Source organism: Oxyura jamaicensis, chromosome 7 (assembly GCF_011077185.1).
Source record: "Oxyura jamaicensis isolate SHBP4307 breed ruddy duck chromosome 7, BPBGC_Ojam_1.0, whole genome shotgun sequence".
In the NCBI taxonomy this organism is placed as follows: Eukaryota; Metazoa; Chordata; class Aves; order Anseriformes; family Anatidae; genus Oxyura; species Oxyura jamaicensis.
In genome coordinates this window covers 8421531-8437135 of record NC_048899.1, presented here as the reverse complement: position 1 = coordinate 8437135, position 15605 = coordinate 8421531, and the positions used below count along the sequence as shown (strand labels likewise).

At 45.6% G+C, this 15605-nt stretch overlaps 1 protein-coding gene and 1 long non-coding RNA gene across 8 annotated transcripts in view; one reads left to right on the top strand and one right to left on the bottom strand.

The window, feature by feature from the left end:
* The window catches only part of VWC2L (von Willebrand factor C domain containing 2 like), a 38346-nt gene that overhangs the window by 22078 nt on the left and 663 nt on the right, over positions 1–15605 (bottom strand). For 4 of the 7 annotated variants that reach the window (XM_035331779.1, XM_035331778.1, XM_035331780.1 and 1 more), the window contains exon 1: positions 12855–15599. In XM_035331779.1, the coding sequence (XP_035187670.1) occupies positions 12855–13265 (411 nt within the window). In that variant the 5' untranslated portion in view covers positions 13266–15599. Of the gene's footprint in view, positions 1–12854; positions 15600–15605 lie in introns of those variants that run through there. The other 3 variants (XM_035331775.1, XM_035331774.1, XM_035331776.1) reach the window with 3 other exon arrangements.
* LOC118169946 overlaps positions 15464–15605 on the top strand; it is an 893-nt gene continuing 751 nt past the window's right edge. Inside the window, exon 1 of the long non-coding RNA XR_004752386.1 lies at positions 15464–15579. This is a non-coding gene — a long non-coding RNA (uncharacterized LOC118169946). The remainder of the gene's footprint in view (positions 15580–15605) is intronic.

Below are 15605 nucleotides of genomic sequence, written 5' to 3'. Positions count from 1 at the left end.
CACGTAGGAATTAGACTTGCTAATGTCATCCAGCCACTCCTCACGGTGAATGCGGGCTGCCTTTCCTACAGGGCTGGGACCAAAGATCCTTCCCTAAACCCTAGGATTCATAACCTCCAGGAATTTCATACCTCTGAGAGCTCTATGGTTGAGGGCTCAAGTCATCCAAAAAGCCCGGTGGACAGAGAGACAGATCGCTCTATCAAACAATTCTTCAGGAGAATAGCCTAAAACGCTATCCCTCCCAAACTCAAGGGAGAGGTGGAGAACAGAAAATGGAAATATGAATTCAAATCTCAGTGTCTAAATCTACACTTTTATGCTTTTCTCCAGCTGAAGAGATCTCAAACCTTTTCTAAACCAAGGCAGCTGGTACAGTCACACAAACAACTGATCACACAGAACTTCAAGCTTTTAGGTAAGATCTCGCAACAAGCTTCTGCAGGCCTAAGCTTTACTGCATCTGAGACATTTCAGCTACCCCCTGAAGTCTGGTTGTCCCAAATGCTTGCTGAATTTCACCCATATTTCACTCTTAGCTCATGCCTTGTCTACAACTAAACCATCCTAAGCCACCTCTCTGCTGCCCCAAACATATGAAAAGATTTTTTTGTGACACAGAGATTGCCCTGCAAAAGCTTATTACTGACTAGTAACAATTCTCCCTCAGTGGATGTAGTAAACACACATATATATATAAGAAATAATATACTACAGCCGTCCCTTAAAAGCTCTTTGCTGGCTCCAATAAGGATTTCTGTCTGGGTGAGCTTATCAGTCATTCTTTGCTCCTTCTATATAAACGCCTCTAGGGGTGCAAAGGGAATGGTTTGCCTAAGACAAGTGAAAAACTTTTCAGCAGACATCTGATTGAAACTTTTTTTTTTTTTTTTTTACCTGTTTGTTCTGCCTATCAGAGGTGATTTTCCTTTTTTTCTTTGCTCTGCTTGCAGTCACCAGGCTAAGCATCCTGTTGCCCTTCCTCAGGTCCCCACGCATGCTCATTTCAGTCCCATATGACGGCTCTCACGTATCTTAGAAGAGCTCTCAGGCCAAGTTTTAAGGCTGCAGACTCCTGCCACCAGCTGTGATTAATCCAGCTGCCTTCACTCAAGTTTGGGTGAAGCTCCTGATTTCCTCCAGGCACGCTTAGCACAGCCACTTCCATCACTGTGGAGCCCTCCTCACCCTTTCAGGACAAGACACCCAATTGCATGGTGCTTGCTCCATAGCTGAGTTTTCAGCCTTGTGGAAGAAGGTTTACACCTTTGCTGGAGGCAGCGTGCAGGCTGCTCAAAGCTACTGCAAATTCTTGCAGTTAACCTCCAGTCATCTCTTCTGAGACTTACTCACTTATTAGGATTTATTGGGCTGCTCTATTCCCCCTTCATACACAAACTGGCCAAGCTTGAAGAGGGCAAGAATGCCCCATGATCCCAGACTCAAAGACTTCATCTTATTGACCGGGTCCCAAGATGTGGTCATGAAAGGACTGTGTCCTTGTACTGTCTGACTATTGCTCGACAGCCCTTTATCGATTACGCGCAGCTACCAGCAAACAACTACAGAGCATTACAAACTCAACGCCTATTATATCACAAATACTTGACATTTCTTTTGAGGAAGGAAAAAGAAAGGCTCCATGGCAGTGTTTACAGCCACCTAATCATGTTACAATAGACACGTACTGATCATCGCCCCGGGGCTGCTCGAGTTAGTAGAAGACAATCTAAGTATTTCCACTGAACTGAGCAGACCTGCTATTGGGTCCTGCAATGCTTTTCACAGTCAAATAGGTATATTTACAAAACAGGTGGAATGACTGGAGAGATCTGCTTGGTTGACTGGAATCTGAAGTGGCATAAAACAAACAGAGAAATTATCCCAGTGGAGTTTCTTTCCAAGCCCCATGGAAACTCAAGGATCCGTCAACCTAGGGCAAATGCAAAGAAGATGCCAGGACTCTGGGTATCACTGGAAGCCTCAATCAAGCACGTTAGCTCACTGAGAAGGAAATGGAACGTAAGTATATGCCTTTTCTAGGTTATACTGCAAAAGGTAAAAATGCACGGGAAGGAAACCTGAAGACCACCATCGCTGCCCATTTCTCCATCTTTTGGCTTTCAAGAAAGTTTGTGCCAGTGCTCACAGGGATAATTGCCTTCAGCCTCTCTCCTTAGACAGACTCGACTGATGGCATCCTGCTCTATGCAGATAAAACAGCAGGAAAAGCAGAGCGATGCGAAGTGAAGTCTGTCAAATTGGGCACTTACATCTTAAGAGGAGCTGTAACTTTTAATGACACAAAGGACAATGGCAATTCTGATGGAGATGATTTCTGTAGCTACAGTTTCAGGTGGTGAATTTATTGGCAGGAAGCAAGAGAACGAAGAAAGTTAAAAAGAACCTGATGAATAAAATCGGTGGAAAAAACAGTTTCCGCATTACAGCCGAGGTGGGAAGTCATAAACCAGGGGAGATGAATAAAGAGAAACTGGGATAGCATTCATCGAAGATACTCCTGGAGTTGAAATTAGAATCATTTTCATTGTTATTGAAATTGCCTGTGATCTCAGGCAGATTAGCAAGAGATTGCAGGGAAGTTCAGAGGATACTTACAAGCGAGAAATTTTGCAGATGCCAAACTGCAGAGAACAGGCTGTGTAGCGAGTCCCACCTGAAGGCGGGACTGAAATTTCTGTTCTGGACTGCTCCATTTGTCTTTACTATGAGCAGCACATAAATAACTGCCTAGATTGTGTTAAAAGTTTGGTAAAAGGCTTTGCATTTGTGTGCATGCACTAATAGAGTAACTGGCATGGGGCAAAAATCACCATAATTTTTGTCACTTAAAAAAATAAAATCATCCATCCAGCTATCGGAGACACAGCATCAATTACACTCTGGCAACTGCAATGACTTGGACTTTCCATTGGTGGAAAGTTGCTCAAATAAACAATCCGGTGAGTGATTATAGCCAAGCACAGCGACGGAAAACACCATCAGGTTGCAAATGACTCTGCAACAGGGAAAAAGTACTAAGTCATTAGATAATTTATTTGCAGTGAAAAAGTGGAGCTGTATCTGGCTTATATGGAGAACCAGCAATATAAATGAGCTGTGCCATCCAAAATTTGAAAAATGCTTGCACCATACTGCAGATGGGCTGAAACAAGGAGCTGGATCCCAAGGAGCAACAGAGCTGATGCCGAGAGGAGACCCTCATTTCCTAAGGGGCCCCCGGCACGCAGACACACAACCATTGCCAATATAAGACTGAAATGCCACGGCAAATCTCTCACTCAGTGGGAAGGACAAGACAAATACGTTACAGAAAACGTTTTCTATAGGTGGTGACTCCACTCCATACTCAATGCAGTCACACCACGGCGAGGTTGAAGATGACTTGCCTTATTTTCTTCTTTCTTTCTATAGATGCTGCAGCTCTTCAACCGAAGCTACCTTTTGGTTATCCCTAACTGGTAGCTGTCTAGTCACAGCTACAGGAGTCTCTCCAGGCTTACTGAAAACGGAAAAGCACCAAGATGCTGTAAACCCCACCCGAGTCATGTATGTTTCTCCCCCCATAACCCCAGAGCATGCCTGTCCATAGCTGACACAACATTATTCTTGCCATCCTTTTGTGAAACTGCCTGGGGAGCTACTCCAGATCCCTCAGCCAGAGGAGGCAGAGAAGCACAGAAGATGTGCCCAACTATGGGCATCCTGGGCCCACATCAGATGATTCAGGATCGTGATGGCATTAGGGGCTTTGGACTCATATATTTGCTACGTGCCACAAAAACTGAGGGGTTTATAAGGCTCCTGGAACCAGGTCTGGGTCTGAAAGAGTCACTTCTCCACTAGCTGACAAGACAGAGACAACCCTGAGCCGAGCCCTCGCCCCTTTTCCATGGGTGCTCCGTATCTGCAGTCCCGTGATTGCTTTTTTCCCCCGAGAGCAGCAGTGGAGCTTTCCATAACAACATGACTCTGCACTTCTGTACGAACACTCCCTTTGTTTTGATGTATGTCTCATTTTGTTCCTGACAATAGTTGTACCTCGCGTACCCTGGGGCTGAGGGAACCGAGGTCTGTATTACTTTGGTGATAATTTTTATGACTCTATTACGATAGTTTTTTAGTTCAGACGTGCCCAGTGCACAGGGACCAGGACTCCTTTCAAAAGGTTACAGCTATGACAGATGGGCCTGCAGCTCAAACGGTGGATGCACAGCCCCATTCGGACACGGGCAAAATGTCTGCGTGTGCTTCACATTTGTTAAGCTCCTTTTAATATGAGGAGGGAAACCGAGCCCAGCTGGCAGCTTTCTGCTCTCTGTTCCCTTCCTGTCTGCTCTTGCTGCTGCCAGAGCAGCCACGTCGAGGAGAAAGCCTCCTGGGGCAAGGGGAAGGGACCCAAAGACCTGTCCAGAAAGCTGAGCCCTTTCACATGAGTTTTCCCCACATTTGAATTTTCTGTTTCCTTCTTCATTCATGCCAAAAGATGGAAGAAGTTGGTAAGATCAGCTCTACATGCTCATAAAATGCTGAATTTGCATCAGGGAGGGATGTATAACATAACCAGATGTCACTGGGGAGGAAAACTGCATCTCTGTCCCTTTCCACTTTCCCTCACAACATACCCAGATCATGGCTGGGTATCACTCAGGCAGCTGGAAAAAATCACCCTGGCTGGGTCAGGGCAGTCAAGGGAAGGTGAAGGCTTCATGGGAGCTCCCTCAGGCAAATCCTTACCTGAGGTCAGCATCAAGCAAACTCCACAGAAGAGGATCTGGCTGGGACCAAACTTTACACCGGTGTAACATCCCAAAGGGCCACCTGAGATCCACAGAGCTGCAGCAGCTCGTAGCAGCAGAAAACCTGCCCCCAGAATAAAGCAGCTCTACTTTTAGAGGGCATTTTCCAAATTGTCCCATCAGCACTTCACATGTAGGATGTTTACCATGGGGAAAACTGCTCCCCTGCACCCACTGCACATGTATGCACAGCAGGGAAGGCTGATCTCCTGGGCTGCCCTCAATGAACAGGCCAGAACCCCCCCCCCCCCTTAACCCTGTGCTGGTGGCTGGAAACCTGAGAACATCTCACTGTCCTGGCAAAGGAGAGCTGGAATCTGTTCCTCCCTCAGGTCAGGAAGCCACAGGGCAAGGGGGATGTCTTCTTCTGCCACACATCACTGGCAATGGGAGCACAGGGATTCAGCATGCAATTTGGTTCTGGTGGTGAGCAACACTTTGGGGGAGAAGCCGAAGTTTTCATTCCTATTGCCATTGCTTAAACCATCAGCAGAAAAGGCAGCAGCCTCGGGGAGGTGTCTGGCCCACAGGGGATGTTACCACATTTAGTTGTGAGCACCAGGAGGGAAGGATGTGAAATGAAAATGGGTTTTATTCCCCAGTCAGGGTTTGAATAAGTTGTTTGTGATGAGAGGATACACGGAGTTAACCCCCTGTCAAGAAGGTTTTCCTGCCCAGGATGACCACAGGCAACCAGACTGGGAGATGCCCTCCTCTGTGTAGGTTTTTCAAATCCTGATGCACTTGCAAGCAAGCTGAATTTCTCATCATTCCCCAAGAATCCTCTCTCAACTGCACCACAGAACTAAGAGTAAGGAAGCCTAATGCCAAGTGTATCTTTATTTTACAACTAGATTGAGCATTGTCATTAACTGACTTATCTAATTATAGTTTAAAAAACAATATCTAGGATAATTATCTAATTGAGAATTATTTTTAATGAATGCAGCTCTGTGCACATTCCAGTAGCAACAAACACACACCTGCGCTTCCCCTTGCTCTGGTAGGGAACAGTTGCCTAAAAACATCTCGCCCATCGCTTGGCAACATTTCTGTGGGCTACATCCTTACTCACAGGATGACAACCAGAGGACCTCGTGCTCACCACCTCTGAAGAAATATCTTGGATTACATGGAGGGACATAGCTTGAGCAAGCCAAGGGACAAATGTGTCTTTCCTTGGCCTCCCTGAGCATATCTGGAAGCCACAAAGTGGGTTTTACCTTCTCTAGGCATGCAGCTAGATAGCTTCTCTCTCAGTAGCCCCAGCTCTCTGGACATGCCCCAGTTCTGGATGCAAGCAACACTGACAGGCTGTTTCCTGGAGCAAAACTCTGAAAGCACAGCCACAGCTTTGGCGGTACAAATGTTGGGCACGTGTTTGTTCCTGGGTCATATTTACTGGAAAAATCCCAATCCCTTGGGTTTGCATGTACAGGCTAAATTCTGCATGGCCCCGAGGAATGATAGACTGTGATTAAAACAATTCCTGGTGATTCTGCATCGTGCTGATGCTTGAGCTTTGGGTCTCATCCATTTCAAAGGGGAGCTTTGAGAGAACATGCTTGTAGCGCACCCAATGCCCGTGAGCTGTGAGCTTTTCGGCTCTCCATATATCCCTGCAAGCTGGGGAAAACAACAGCATGGCTTTTTTGTAGCCGAATTCTCAATACAGCCCATTGTCTTTTGCCTATTATAATAACATACTTGTGCATAATGTAATATATATGTTATAGAACCAGTAGCTAAGCTTATAACATGATTAAAAAAATAGCTATCACTACAGATCGATATATGACATGCCTATCTATTTTAGCATGTTTTCTTGGTACGAATTATGACAGAAATACAGTAAGTCAGTAATTTCAGATTCCTTTGCGTAGACATTGTCACTGTAATTTTGCCAGGAGGGAGATAATAAATCATACTTTTCCATCTGACTGATGTTCTGTTTCCCCTGTCTGATTTCAATGGCTGTGTGCTATCTTGTGAGCTGGCATTGTTCATGGCTCCTTTTATTAAAGTGCAGGCACGTTATTGAAATTTCTTTTGTATTATGATTTTCTAGCCGTATGTGAAATTGCAGAACACACAAGAAGGGAAAAAAAAAGCCCCATTTGTTTGAGTCATAATATGAGAACGAAACAAACTGCTGTACACATCTTGGAGAGGAAAAAGCTAATATTAAAATATGGGCCCCATGCTGGCTTGGGTTCGTAATCAGTGTCTTGTAATTTATGAGCGAAGTTCTAAAAACTACTAGTGATTTGGATCACTGGTTATGTGCTACCACAAGGTTTTACTAATGCTTGTTCTTGCAGTTATTAGCCTGTGACTATCTGAGTGTTTGCTGTGGTGCACCAGGAAAATGAACATTCATAGCAGAGAGGAGAAAGCTCAGGAAGAAACTCCCTACTTTTTTTTTTTTTTTTTTTTTTTTTTTGGAGGTCTAATGCCTCCAAAAAAGGCCTAAAAAGCTTCTCGGATGGAAGGAGTTGTGCCTCTGCTACAAAGTGTAGAAGCCACCCTGCAATTCACCGGGGAAGGGCTCCAGAGTAGGTGCAGCGATCACTTCCTGTGACACACGTGGTAAAATTCCCCTTTACCACCTAACCTAAGTGCCTCGTGGCTGCTGTGGTGTGAGGACAGACATCCCCAAAGCATCCCAGGCACTTCTTGCCCTTACCTGCCCTTGCACTTGAGGGCTGCAGCTGCCTCCTGCTGCTCACCTAACAGCACTGTCCCACCAGTAATGCCCTGGGAGCATCCCAGTGGCTTCATTCCTGTTTGACAAGGCTGCACTTCCTGGTGGTCTAAGCAGTGGTCAGGGCACGGCTGTGGTTTGTACTGCTTAATTTCTGCTTCTGGCACGGTTGCTGGGTGGGGAATCGCTTTTTGTCTTCGCTGCCTCCTTTCATCCAGCGGCAGAATGGCCACGCTGTGTTTCAGGGGCTGAGCGATGCTGGGAGAGCAGCTGAAGGAGCTCCTGCCTCTGCTAACGCCTTTTCAGGAAGGGTATTATTTTGTTAAGTTATATTAAGATAATTGCATTAATAAAACATTTTTTTAAAGAGCATTAACCGAGGAGAAGGAGGTGCTGCTATTCCAAAGTACAGGTTTCCATAATGAGCTGAGAATTAGTATATGATAATGCTATGCTTATACAGTCCCTCATTTATTTTGGATCCTGATTATACCCCAAAGATCCCTGCTAGAGCTGTGATCCCTACTGTGCAAAGTGCTGTTCAAGAAGACATAAAGTCAGCGAGTTACAGGAGCCCTGGCTGAAGGATTACAGGTGATATGCAGACAAAGATACAGTGGAAGGAAACACCATGACAGAAAAACACAGGAGAACTCCAGGAGTGAAACCCTGGCTCTTTTCAAGTCAGTGGACAGTTTGCCTTAGGATGAAGCTAAATACTGCCAGGAAGGCAAAGCTGTGATGCCGAGACCTCTCCCTTTCCCTCCCAAGGATAACTCACCCAAAGCCCTGCCAGGCAAACGGAGATATTTTAGTGTCTGTGGCCACAAATCTTCTGCTGTTGGCTTTGAGAACCATGACACCATGCTACAGAAAACCATGTCACGGGGAGCTGCTGTCCTGCAGGGACAGGGAGCAGCTCCCAGCTGCTTGGTCTGAAATGAGGAGAACCTTTCAAAACATCAGCTTGACGATCTCATGTTTTGCCACATATTCCTATAGGTCCGTAAAGGTTACTCTGGACATGCCTATATTCAGTGATGAGAGACCGGGAACTTCAGGGGAGATTATGGACAGACCAAACGGACAAGCTAAACATTTACAAAAGGCTCCCAGCTGTGGCTACGCATGTACCGTAACCCCCGCCATAAACTGTATTTACTAACCCGGGTAGGCATGTGCAAGTTCTGCAGCAGTGTAAAAACTAATCAGCACTTAGGAAAACTGTTGTCTCACTGACATTTGCACCATTTCTCCATCAGCTGCCAATGAACATTCATCACGCTGGCGGTGCGCTGTCTCCTTTATTTTACATAAGCTGCTGTCTGGGAACATTCATTTAACACACAACCATGTGCACTCCCAATAACCAAGACTGCTCTCTGATTTATTTGCTTATTTTCTCTCCCCGCGAAGAAAGGGGAGGGTTGGCAACCTCTCTCAAAGATTCCTGCTTTACAGGCGAGTGCGGAGCACTGGGGACTTGGACCTTAACCTCCAGCACTGAAATCAAAACACAAGCAAGCTGCTAAGTGACCCTGAGAGTCCCAACCAGATCTCTCCGGGGAAAGCAGCCGGACTGCCTGAGCCTTGCAGCATCCCTCATGCTGACCCCGAAGCCACCCATCACCCCGTGTTCGCTCTGAGAGGGACTGGAGGAGACCCAGGAGGCCGGATTTGAGGCCAGCAAGGAAAGAAGTGGAAAATGAGGTTGGGAAAGAGACGGATGGAAGCCTCTGAAAGCAACCAGCCCTCCCCTTTGGCCACAGCCTCAGCAGAAGTCACGGATAAGTTTCAGGCAAGCCGCGGGGATGAGGCAGGCTCTGTATGGGCAGCTGGAGCCTAAAGCCCTCAGAGATCTCCTAGGACCCATCACAGAGCTGTGGAAATCCTACACAGGGTTACTAAGCCATCTGTAAGGGACACAAGGTTTTACAAAGCACACAGAAAGACTCCTAACAGCTTTAGATTTACAACTGAAGTTCAGTTCAGCGTTTCATTCGTACGTGTTAATGATTTAGGGGCACAAGCATAAACATTTGGACAGCTGTCGGAGCTAGATGGCTTGTTTTCATGTTTATTTTTTGTGCTTATGATTGCTATGAGTCAAAAAGATTAGAGGTCCGAAATCAGCCCACTAGAAGGAAGCTAAGTATTCAGGAAATGGGTCTTTAGAGCTACTCTTTTACCAAGAGATAGTCACAGTTATGGTCTGGTATGTAAATAAAAGGATTAAATTGCATTTGGATTTCTCATCCCTACCCTAAACAGAAACCTAAAAACAAGATGGCAAAATTCTCCCAAATTGAAACCTCTCAAAATTTTTGATTTCCCAAAGAAAATACAATCCTAATTTGTGCAAAGATCAGGCAGCTGAAATTTCCATACGATGAGTCAGTCCCGGCAGTATTAATAGAGCAAGTATGGATGTTTGTATGCACACACACAGACACACACTTGCAAAAGGTTTTTAAATGAAAGTTAATTTCAGCTGTAGCTAAGCAATGAAGAGCACTTCTACGGATGATGATTCAAAACCTACATATTAGCAAAAGCAAATTGTAGGTGAAAGGGTTACAAGCCCACAAAATACAGTGACTCTCTCCACTGGAAGCGGTCTGTTTTTGAGTCGGAATGACTGGGAAAGCCTCTCTTCTTTGGCAAAGACAGAGCTCAATGTGCATGGAATGGGATTGAGAAAGTCTGCAGACCTTATAAATCCAACAGGGTGAGAGAAGAGCAGAGCTCAGAGCCTATAAAACCTATGGACTGCTCTGGATTTCTCCTGTAGAGATGGCAGGTAAAAGTGCAGGTACTCGGCTCTGGTGAGGCTGCACCTTGAGTACTGTGTTCAGCTTTGGGCCCCTCACTACCAGAAGGACATCAAGGCCCTGGAGTGTGTCCAGAGAAGGACAATGAAGCTGGAGAAGGGCCTGGAGCACAAGTCCTGTGAGGAGCTGCTGAGGGAACTGGGGTTGTTTAGTCTGGAGAAGAGGAGGCTCAGGGGAGACCTCATTGCTCTCTGCAACTGCCTGAAAAGAAGCTGTAGGGAGCTGAGGGTCTGCCTCTTCTCACAGGTAACTGGTGATAGGACTAGAGGGAATGGCCTCAAGTTGTGCCAGGGGAGGTTCAGGTTGGAAATGAGGAGACATTTCTTCTCAGAAAGAGCAGTCAGGCATTGGGACGGGTTGACCAGGTAGGTGGTGGAGTCACCGTCCCTGGGGGTGTTCAAGGAAAGGTTGGGCCTGGTGATTAGTGTATGACATTGGTGGTAGGGGGATGGTTGGACCAAGTGATCTGGGAGGGCTTTTCCAACCTTAATGATTCTAGGATTCTCTTATCTGTGTTCCATTGAAGCAAACAGCAAAATACCCAGATGCCTCAATGAAGTCAAGGTTTGGCTTTATAGCAGCAATTTCCTGAATCTTGGAAGTTCTTTCTTTCCTACAGCATTTATAAACTCAGAGTTGGGTACTCCTGGAAATGCACAGCAATTTTTGATTGCCTGAATCTCTAGGAGGAAAAGAGTTTCAATATTTGTTCTAGGTAAACACATAGATTTCCAAAAAAATCAGTTTCTGCCCTGTTGCACAAGGTATCAAGCTCTGTAAAACACAGGTCCAGCTCAAAAGCTTGACTGTGAAGTGAGTTAAATATGAAGGATCTCACATGAGTCCTACATGAAGGCTACCACATGCGAGAATGATGTGCCCCCATCTACTGTGCCTCTTTCTGGGGACACTGGAGCTTTGCTTTCTACACAACACCCCGCAGTTGCTGAACACAACAAACTCTGAATCAGACAGCTCTAACCCCCCCTTAATAGCCTTTCTCCCCTGAATTCTGTTTCTCTGCCCTTTAATCCATTAATGAGCAGGATTATTTCTTTCAGAAAACGTGATAAATACTTCTGTACTTTTTTTCACGTTAGAGATACTTTAATGAAAAGATCCATCTCATTGTTCTCCCAGTGCTTTCCTAAAATCTCACCAAAACAGCTCCTGATAGCTTTCACGTAAGGACCTGACCACGTGCCAGAATTACGCCCAGGTGTGGGACTTTTCCCCACTAACAAATCAAGACTACTCGAGCATGATATTTGTGGGGTGAAGCTGGGCTGGTCTTCATAGGGCAATAAGAATCTGTGATTCAAGCAGTTCACAAGATCAGCATCTTCATGTTCCTCTGCAAAGCAGAGAACAGGTTGAGCTGGATGGCCCTTGAGGATACAATCCTCATCTATTTGTTTTCTGCCTAAGCCTCTAGACTGTCTTGATCATACTGAGTGATTCCAGCTACAGACAGACAGAAAACGATGAACACAAACCATATATAATAGCAGAAAGGAAACAAATACTACCTTCACTGAAAAAGAAAATAAAAATCTGGGAAAAAGGGATTTGTAATCTATGTTATGAGAATTTGTGAAGCATTAAGACCTATATGGAAGTATTTTCATTGTCAGAAAATAAAATAAATTTGCAAGTGTATAATGAGATTGGGCATACAGCCATGAAGAGTTACAGGCTGTTTTTAATTAAGGAGGTATGAATTTTAAAGCCACGTGACTGGGGAGCAGAAACTTGTGTATACCTATTGCCTTTACATACCCTGTTCTTCATTGTGAAATACTGTTTTCCTTAGCAGAATTGAAAACATGTAATCAAACTTACTAGAGTGAGAGATGTAGGTTGTGTAAAGGGTAATGGCTTTTGAAAATCTGGTCTTATTTCTAAGATACATTTCAGAAGAATTTCTTCACAACTTTCCTAATAGGCACTCTACTATTATAATTAAACTCCCTGCTTCTCTGTACCTGAGATGGTCATCTGCCTAGAAGTTCATCTTCTGCCATTCTAGATAGCTTTACCACGGCTGCAATGCAAATATTAAATATAGCTTGCAACCTACTTACTTGCATTCTCATATAGTTATGAATCACAGCTCTCAGTACCATGCCATCATTTTTTTTGTTATCCAAATTGGAAGGGGGTTTCCTAAAAAGCACCCAGCATCTTGGTTTACCACCATTTTTACAGACACCACCAGCGGTCCAACTCGATTCATGCTTTGAGCAAAGAGGGCGTTTGAGGAGCCACTTTGGAAGGCTGGCATTGTGCTCTGGGACTTTCCACTCATCACTGGCCCTCACCGAGTTCACGTGAGGCTGGAGGTGGCAGCTTTCACATCAGCCTGACCTACAGCACAGTTAAAAAGACCTTTGCTTTCATCTCTGATTAACAGCAATAAGCAAATACTGAGTGCCTTTGAGAGTCCCCAACAAGTCCTGTATCATACTAATATTAAATCCTGAAGTAAGTGTTTCATACCTTAAATTCCTCCAAGATTTTGTAATTTTTTCCATGATATTCACAAAAGTTTTTCACTTCTTTGCATTCTGGACAGCATCCATTGTGTTCCACTTTTGTACACTTTGGGTGGATTTTAGGGCATTCTGGTTGATCACAAACAGGTCCATCCTCAGTACAGACACAGGGACAGTTGGAATGTCCCGGGAAAAAACGTTCTCCCAGTTTGTACACAAAGCCACTGTCATCCACGCAGCCCTTCCCTCGGTAGTCATCAAAGATCAGGTTGTCATTACTGGAGGTCTGGTCCCCTTCATCAGCAGGGTAGTCTTCATGATTGATGGCAGCCGGAGTCACCAAACCAGGGATTACCAACAGAAGTATCCAGGCTTCATGGATATGTAGAGCCATCCCCCTCCTCGGCTTCTCCATGGGGTCTCAATGCCAGAGAGAAACAGCTGCTTCCATAAGGAGACCAGTGTGGTGGTCTGAAAACAAATATTTTAAAGTGAGAACAAACTCAAAATACTAAGGGATATTGACTACTAAAGGCCATTCTTTCAACCGCCACCAAAAAATAAATCAGTGCTTACAAACCCATGCAGATAACTACCTCTGTTTCATTTGAAATAAGCCCTCCCTCAATTATTTGTAATGAGACTAAAGCGCATGAAATACATAAGTTAGGCATACATGTGTAAGTATATGCCCACAAAATACCCCTATAGAAATGGTGGCTCAGAGGAATCACCTGATTTTTATTTTCCTCATTCGTGCAGTTGAGTTTTCTGCTGCACCAGAAGTTAAAGTACCTGCCTGAAACTGCAGTTTCGAGGGATCTGAACCCAAGTTTAAGCATGGTTTTAACCTCCTGCTGTAGCCACTGTCCCTCCGTGCTACAAGGAGGCTAGCTGGGCTACCAACATCGCCCAGCCTGCGGCAGGTTCGTATAATCCCGACAGAAAGCACGATGTAATCCACATTCCCCATTATTCAGCATTTTAGGAATTCCCAGAGAGAAATGCTGAGAGCAGGATGATGTTAAATGCCTGCGGAGCGCATGGAGCTGCTGAAATGTGTCTGTCTGCTTAGGCTGGAGTCTTTGGAAAACTTGGGGAGCGATGCAGCACGGCCTGACCTTTGGAGAGCTCAGCTTGAGTGGCAGAGCCATGGAGCGACCAAGGGAGGGAGAAGCTTTGCATCACCCCTGGGAGAACCAGCGCCAAGAGCAGGCTCGGTGCCTGTGCCTCGGGTGCGCGATTGGCTGCCCGCGGTGCCACATCACTGCCACCAGCACGCCGTCCTTCCTACCCGCTGGCCAGCAGCCAGCGCAGCGCCAGCAGGAGCATGGCTCCTGACCGATCTGAGAACTGGGCGAAGTATTACAGGAAACTTTTGGATGAGATATGAGCCTTATGGGGAGGGAGGGTGATGGAGGGAGTTTCTGGCACTCACCAGAAAGGGCTTGTTTGGATGCGTGTGGCACTGCTTCTCGTCCTCCCGTCTCAGTGTGCGGACAGACACACGCACCATACACAAACATGCATTAGCCTGCACACACAGGAAAACACGTCCTCCCCCTCCACCCCCAGGGAGGCATTTTTTCTGTACTGGGATTTTTGTACTGCAGATTTTCAGCAATTAGTTCTCCTTAATTGAAGGAAAAAAGCAGCAGCAGCAGCAGCAGGAGAAGGCTTTAATCCTAGAGAAGCAGCTAAGGGATCCTGTTGACAAAGCAGTTTTTCCAAAGCCACAACAGAGGGAGACACCGGATATTACACAAGCTTTATCAAATTCAAAAGACATCTTCTTAATTGAAGGACTAGCTCCTTTCCCATCACAAGGGCTGTGCACCCTCTTACAACTATCAGCAATATCTATCGTAATGTGTTGCTTGAGAATCAGGCGATTCATGCAGCTGCAGCTGCTTTACCCATTGCCAGAGCAGGGAATCTTGCCCACCTAAATGCTACAGGTAGCTTGCAATATTGCAGATTGGTGGGTATTTAGGGAGAAAAAATCAAAAAGCAGGAGCAAATGAAGCAATTAATGTCTGAGGAACTGTGAAATGATCAAGGCAATGTGCTGAAGTGTGATGAGGAAGCTCTCTGAATTAAAAAAAAAAAAAAAGTTCTCTGAAGATCATAAATAAGACCGCTATATTTTGCTACAGCCTGTAGTCATCTGAGACGTCCCACAGCAACTCACAGGCACTCAGCTCAGCGGCGATCCTGGAAATCAGACAGACTGCAGACGCCTCGTACGGACAGATTTCAACAAGTAAACAAATGCTGCTTTGCTCAGAATTAGTTTACAGCTGAACTTTCTCATCATTTCTCATCATGAGAGAGGCCAAGATCGTAGGTAAGTCTCTGAGTAAAAGGTTTCCATCCACCTTCCCTCGCCCCGAGTGAATAATTTACACTTACCTAATCAGGCTCGATCTGAAAGCTGAAAGGGGTCACAGGCCAACATGGACTAAAAGGTTAGACACAGATTAGTGAAAGCAGTTCCTCCTAATCACATTTTCAGTGTTGACTCACGGACAATCCCTTTTCCTCCACCTCCCATCGCCAAACACAGGAAAGCAGCAGCCCAGCAACCACGACATGAGAATTAAGCTTTAACCCAGTGTTCAGGATTCAAAGCGAGCAGCGGTGAGGCGGTCCAGAGGCAGGGATGCCGCGGAGAAACCCCGATGCCAGCAGCACAGTCATCGCGGCGAACTTGGGCTGGATTTCCTCAGGTCTTGAGTGCAGGGGGGCGGCGGGA